Source organism: Xenopus laevis, chromosome 3S (assembly GCF_017654675.1).
Source record: "Xenopus laevis strain J_2021 chromosome 3S, Xenopus_laevis_v10.1, whole genome shotgun sequence".
In the NCBI taxonomy this organism is placed as follows: domain Eukaryota; kingdom Metazoa; phylum Chordata; class Amphibia; order Anura; family Pipidae; genus Xenopus; species Xenopus laevis.
The window spans coordinates 131665094-131671838 of NC_054376.1; the positions used below are offsets into that span (position 1 = coordinate 131665094).

General features: G+C 48.8%; 1 protein-coding gene across 2 annotated transcripts; it reads right to left on the bottom strand.

Moving 5' to 3' along the window:
* Positions 1-679: 679 nt before the first annotated feature.
* LOC108703581 (elongator complex protein 5) lies at positions 680-5771 on the bottom strand. Of its 2 annotated transcripts, XM_018239791.2 has the most exons (8): positions 5564-5771; positions 3908-3968; positions 3686-3766; positions 2083-2306; positions 1665-1825; positions 1479-1559; positions 1294-1394; positions 680-1077 (listed from the first exon to the last, which is right to left on the bottom strand). In XM_018239791.2, the coding sequence occupies exons 1-8, from the start codon at positions 5613-5615 to the stop codon at positions 969-971; spliced, it is 870 nt and encodes a 289-aa protein (XP_018095280.1). In that variant the 5' UTR covers positions 5616-5771; the 3' UTR covers positions 680-968. The 2 variants fall into 2 exon arrangements, with proteins under 2 accessions (XP_018095280.1, XP_018095279.1); XM_018239790.2 differs by lacking the exon at positions 5564-5771 and having other exon boundaries at positions 3908-4142.
* Between the last annotated feature and the right edge of the window lie 974 nt (positions 5772-6745).

The window sequence follows — 6745 nt, forward strand, 5'->3', positions numbered from 1 at the left end:
ACCTTAAGAATAATTTCCCATGAGCCCCAGCAGTGAGACCATAGGGATAATTTCCCATGAGCCTCAGCAGTGAGACCTTGAGGATAATTTCCCATGAGCCCCAGCAGTGAGACCTTGAGGATAATTTCCCATGAGCCCCAGCAGTGAGACCATGAGGATGATTCCCCATGAGCCCCAGCAGTGAGACCATGAGGATGATTCCCCATGAGCCCCAGCAGTGAGACCATGAGGATGATTTCCCATGAGCCCCGGCAGTGAGACCCACAAGCAGCAAATCTGGTTGGAGATTGCACCCTCAGTTACCCCACTGACATGCTCATTGGTTTCTCTGCACCCCTACACTACAATTTCCAAGCAAACTCCCAGCATCCTTGGAGAGCGGACGCCAGGAGGTGTGTAGTTCTGTTATCTGAGAGCCCCATCTGCCTGTTGGCAGCCATCTTGTATTTTACTATCCCAGCAGCCCATATCCCACCATCTTGTATTTTACTATCCCAGCAGCCCATATCCCACCTTAGATACACTTGCCCTTCATCAGGCCAATCACTGGAGCATAACATTGTCCTATTGCCCCGCCCCCAATGTATACAACTCTATGGATGGACCGGTCATACCCCCCCAGTACCATTTATACTAGGAGATCTGGGGAAACAGCACAACTCCCTGCACCTTGCACTGCAATAGGGAAGAGCAGTTTATTGATATGAGACTGCACTGAGACAAACAGGTCACTGATATTGGGGAGAGTAGAACCTCCCCCCTCTGGATACAAGGCCCGCCCCTAACACAAGACTGGGAGTGGCTATTACACACGGATACTCCTTGGTGTGTGTGTGCTAATAAGCCCAGGGCAGTTATACAGTCACATCTATAACCTTGAGTGTATATATGTCTCATATTCCTGAGCGCCCCCTGCTGGATCACGGAAGCAATGTACTTTATCCTACCGGATATATCTGCTCCCACAACTACACATCAAGATCATCGTCTGGATCTTCCTCATCATCCTCATCTGCCGGATCCGGCTCATAATAGACTCTGGCGGAGCCGGGGCCCGACTGCAGCAGGGAGGATTTCCTGCAAGAAGAAATGATGTGTAACGCCTGTGTGCTTGCAATCTACCCCCACCCCACTGAGGCCACACCTTCTGAGTGCAAGGGCAAGTAAAGGGGCTAATGAGATCTGTCGCTAGAGGTCAGACCTGTGCTATGGGGCCTGAGTTATTCTCTATAGAGGCAGTTCTGCAGGAAGCTTCCCATAGTGAGTGGACACTCAATGAGTGGTTGCTCATACTTGCGGTCACTGAAGGTAAAGGGCAAGATGGCCGAATCCTTAACTTCCCGCTCAGCGTCTGACAGGCGCAGGTTAAACGTCAGATTTGCTGTTGGATCCACCTGGAAAAAGGAGCAGGTACCAAAGGTAACTTTGTGGCTACTTGTAGCCCCCACACTAGCCCAGTCCTGTGCCCAATGGCTCACCTCTTGTGCTTTCCTTTGCTCCATTTGCTTTTCTCTAAGCACCTCTAGGGAGAGATCCCCCAGTATTCTCACCATTTCCTCCTGAAAGGGAAATACAGGGGTGACCCCACAGTTACACATGCCCCACGGGACCCCCAGGGGTACAGACAAGAGGAGAGCAAGGAAGCCGGCCCCACACACACTTACACTGGTCACAATCTTTCTGGACTTCTTGCAGTGGCTCACAGTGATCCGGTCCCAGTCTCCCCTCCACTCCATGTTAATGACCGTGTCAGCGAGGAGATTGACAGAACGGACGACCCCGGGGCTGTGCAAATCCTTGTGCAAAAGTGCCAACACCCTGGGAACTGGGGAAAGGGGAGGAGACTAAGTGAACAGGTTGATAAGGCATGTCATTGGTCAGACTTGCAGGCTAGAGATGGGTCACAGCACAGTATTGCTATGGAGTCACATGACAGGCAGCCCAACCCCTCCCACTGTTCCCTTTAACTGACTTTCTGCCAATGGGGACATACCCCTGAGTGTGTGAGTAATGTGATTGGCTGGTGTCAAGCCTGAGCCCTTCCAGCAGACACAGGGCAATTATATCGAGGATTTACCCCACCTGCTCTTTTGTGCCCCTGGGACAAGTCTCTGAGTGTGCGGCAGATGGAAGCCAGGGGGGAGCGAGCCATGATCCAGCTCAGGGAGTCCACTACAACGGTCACCATGGAAACAGAATCCCGGAGCAGCGCCTGTATCCTCTCAGCTGTGAAATCCAAAGGGCCAAGTGAGTGGGGGCCCCCAATCCATTGCAGTGGGTCCGAGTGTCCGTCGTGGAAGTGCAGCCTGGGAGGGGAAGAAAACAGTTGGGCGTGAATCTTGGGCACCAATCAGAAACAGATGCTGCACGGCTGTAGAGCATTGGTCATGCTGCAGCCTGGAAAGGCTTCTGGACAGTCATTCACAGTGCATGTGTTTTGGGGGTTCAGTATAGGGGTGCAGTGTGAGAGAGCTAAAGTGTGAGTGATATTATACACAAATATAAAACACTATTAAAGGCTGTGAGTGAGACAAGTACCGACTATGGCTGCTGTGTGACCAACACTGGGACTGCTAATGACATTCATGGCTTTTCTTCCATCCATTTTGGATCAGACAATAAGATGTAACACCTACACCCAGGGTTTATATGTGGTCTTTTACTTTATTTATTTTTTCCTCATTTATACACTATTGTATTTTTTATTCATTTAACACATTAATCGCTGCTTATTGATTATACATATGGGGACTTTGTAACTATCCTTGTACGGGTTCTGAATACACGAGAGGGCCCATAATAGGGGTCATGGATGTTGGCGGCATTTTAGCTTTACTTCGAATTCTTAGGGGTAACACATTTTTTTGGGGTTGACAGCGGTGGAAAAGGGAGGTTGTGGGGTAGGAGAATCCATAGCAACAGCGGTTGCTGACAACAGTCAGTGATTATAAGATACAAGACAGCAGAACCGGGGCATGTTTGGTAGGTCGTATACTTCTATCATTTAGGGAAACACTTGGGGTTACTTTACATCCATAGATATAGCCTAATGGCATTAATTATACAACCAAGAGTTAATCTACCAATATGAGTAAAGTTCCAACTAAAGTAGAGGAGCCCGTTGTGTTTGTCTCCTGGATTCTCACAGGAGCAATTTAACTAATCGTGTCCCCGAGTGCAAGTTTAAATGAATAGAAGACGCGGAGGTTGAACTGGTAACATTTAGGAAGAGTTTTGTGAAGCACCAGGATAGTTATATCAACATTATTGCTTTTTGTTATTTGTTTTTATTCTCGTCTGTGTAATAAATCTGATGTGTATGTACTGATATTTTGTATACAATCATTGGCGAATATTTCATTGAGGTGTAACTAGAACTCTCAGCATGTGATATCGTTACAGCTGGTGGTTTTGGCACATTGAGAAAGGCTGAGGAGTCAGCCGAAACGTCAGTCTGTTGTTAATAAATGATGTTTCTTTTTTAAGACCTGTGAAGTGCTCATCTTCTTTGCAAGTGTTTGCAGAGGTTTGTGATTGTGCACCCAGGCAAATGTATAGGCTTTATCGTGAGTGCCGGCTCCTGTGGATTTATATATATAGTCTCAATACTGCTTCCTTCCAGTAGAGGTCAATTACAACTCCCTGCAGCAGCGAGATGGTGGGAGGGGCCAATAAGTGATCTTACCTAGATACAAGGTGTGCAGGGAATCCCAGCAGGAAATCTTCTTGCGAGAGCTCGTACCCCATCACATGGACCTGCTCCCCCCTGTCAGGCAAGAGAAGAGTGGGGTTACGCTAGATCACTCCCAGCACCCTCTCCCACTCACACCTCTACTTACATACACTGTCCACTCTCATCCACTCACACTCACACTCTCAACTGCCAGTAGCACTGCTGGGCACTTACCTTTCCAAAGCCGCTAGTATAAAGCTGTGCAGCAACTCCCTGCCACTGTGTGCCACTGTATCTGCATGGAGGAACAGGGAGTCACAATGAGAGGAGCAGGGAGTCACTGCTAAATAGTGAGACCAACAAACGCAGGAGTGTGAGACACACATCAGGGCAGGAGAGAGACAAGAGACTGGGGCAGGAGAGAGGGACAGACAAGAGACAGGAGAGAGACAAGAGACAGGAGAGAGACAAGAGACAGGAGAGAGACAAGAGACAGGAGAGAGACAAGAGACAGGAGAGAGACAAGAGACTGGGGCAGGAGAGAGACAGACAAGAGACAGGAGAGAGACAAGAGACTGGGGCAGGAGAGAGACAGACAAGAGACAGGAGAGAGACAAGAGACTGGGGCAGGAGAGAGACAGACAGGAGACTGGGGCAGGAGAGAGAGACAGACAAGAGACTGGGGCAGGAGAGAGAGAGAGACAAGAGACAGACAAGAGAGAGACAGACAAGAGACAGGAGAGAGACAAGAGACTGGGGCAGGAGAGAGACAGACAGGAGACTGGGGCAGGAGAGAGAGAGAGACAGACAAGAGACAGGAGAGAGACAAGAGACTGGGGCAGGAGAGAGACAGACAGGAGACTGGGGCAGGAGAGAGAGAGACAGACAAGAGACAGGAGAGAGACAAGAGACTGGGGCAGGAGAGAGAGAGAGAGACAGACAAGAGACAGGAGAGAGACAAGAGACTGGGGCAGGAGAGAGAGAGAGAGAGACGGACAAGAGACAGGAGAGAGACAAGAGACTGGGGCAGGAGAGAGACAGACAGGAGACTGGGCAGGAGAGAGAGAGACAGACAAGAGACAGGAGAGAGACAAGAGACTGGGGCAGGAGAGAGAGAGAGACAGACAAGAGACAGGAGAGAGACAGGAGACTGGGGCAGGAGAGAGAGAGAGACAGACAAGAGACAGGAGAGAGACAAGAGACTGGGGCAGGAGAGAGACAGACAGGAGACTGGGGCAGGAGAGAGAGAGAGAGACAGACAAGAGACAGGAGAGAGACAAGAGACTGGGGCAGGAGAGAGAGAGACAGACAAGAGACAGGAGAGAGACAAGAGACTGGGGCAGGAGAGAGACAGACAGGAGACAGACAAGAGTCAGGAGAGAGACAGTCAGACAGGAGAGAGACAAGAGACAGGAGAGAGACAATAGTCAGGAGAGAGACAAGAGACAGGAGAGAGACAAGAGACTGGGGCAGGAGAGAGACAGACAGGAGACAGACAAGAGTCAGGAGAGAGACAGTCAGACAGGAGAGAGACAAGAGACAGGAGAGAGACAAGAGTCAGGAGAGAGACAAGAGACAGGAGAGTAACAGTTGTATGACACGAGGCTGCCACTAGGGGGAGACATAAGCTGAAGAGATGAGTAGAACAAGTGGGCGGAGCATTAGAGACTAATAAGCGGGTTGGAGGGTGAAACAGAGGAAGATGGGGGGAGGGGTTACAAAATGCAAGTCCCGCCGCTGTTAAAGGGCCAGTGTATTTTCAGGCTGTCAGCAGCAGGTGTATGTGAGGGGTTAGTGCGGTACAGACACGTGTCTATGTCACACACTGCTCCTCACTCACTATACACCGGACACAGCGACAATTCCCGCCATTTCTCTCCCTCACAATACCGGAAATCAGCACAAGCCCCTGGGCCCCTCCGCTTCTCAGCTCCTGCAGCATGACGGTACTTCCGGGTAATTCTGTCACGTCACTGCATCACGTGCAGGGGAAACGTAATCACGCGATACGTAACAAAAACCCCTCTATTGCTGCGCGGGAAAACAGCGGATTGGTTCCTGGAGGGGAGGGGTTAGGTGAGCGAAACGTCATAGACACACCCCTTTTCCGTATTGACTGGGACGGATTATGTGTCTGTAGATTGTGCGCCGAGCTGCGCCTCTCACTATTGTTATGTTTGTGTGTGTGTGAAATTACCGACGACTCGTCACTAGAATGTCACTGATAATGACACGAGCGGGTGTGACGCGGGGTGTGGGCGGGGCCAGGCGCCATTACACGTTCCCTGCTCCAAGTGCAAGAACATGGCAGTGTCTGTCAGGGGCGGGGCCTGGGAGGAGGAGGAGGAGGGGCTGAGACTTGTTTGTTTTTCACCTCAGCTCTTGTCTTTGTTCTGCTCTGAACTCTCTGTTGGCTTTTAGCCTTGTGAGGCCTGAATATTCATCATTTATATCAACCAGATACGCAGTGCTTTACCTTAGTTATAACAAACAGGGAATACATGGTGGATAACAAACAAGGGTTACACATACAATAGGATTAGAGGCCCTACACGTGACAGTTTATAAACTAAAGGTTAGGATACAATTGAGACATTAGGATTTTAGAAACAATTTTGTGATTTATGATACAGCAATAATTGATTAAGGTCCATTGAATTATACAGGTGGGTCTTTAACCCTTTCCCTGCCAGCCGTTTTGTCCTAGATGCGAACATCTACTGCCAAGCAGGTTTTAGATATTTTGCACTCTTTCACTTTTAGGCCCCTTCCTGGGGCGGTCTTTTAGTTTACCCAGGAAAACAATATATTGTTTTTTTCAGGACAACCTGAACTTTCAAAATATGCAAGAATTTTGGTGTAATTCTACTTCTGTAAAAAAATATAGGCTTCTAAGTGTCCAATAAAATGAAAAAAATCATGTTTCACAAAGAACAATCACATATATCAGAAACATTATTTACTTTATGTATGAGAAAACAGCTGATTTGGAAAGGTCTATGTCTCCTGAACGCGGCAATACCAAATATATATATAGTTTTATGGAGATTTCTCACTTGTATAGATCACATT

Bases quoted from the DNA above. Each gene is read 5' to 3' on its own strand.
- LOC108703581 (XM_018239790.2), bottom strand. From the start codon at position 4,059: ATGTGTGTCTCACACTCCTGCGTTTGTTGGTCTCACTATTTAGCAGTG. The intron at 3,767-3,907 runs GTAAGTGCCCAG...CTTGCCTGACAG, and splicing joins ATACTAGCGGCTTTGGAAAG to GGGGGAGCAGGTCCATGTGA. The intron at 1,826-2,082 runs GTGGGGTAAATC...CCCTTTCCCCAG, and splicing joins CCAGGGGCACAAAAGAGCAG to TTCCCAGGGTGTTGGCACTT.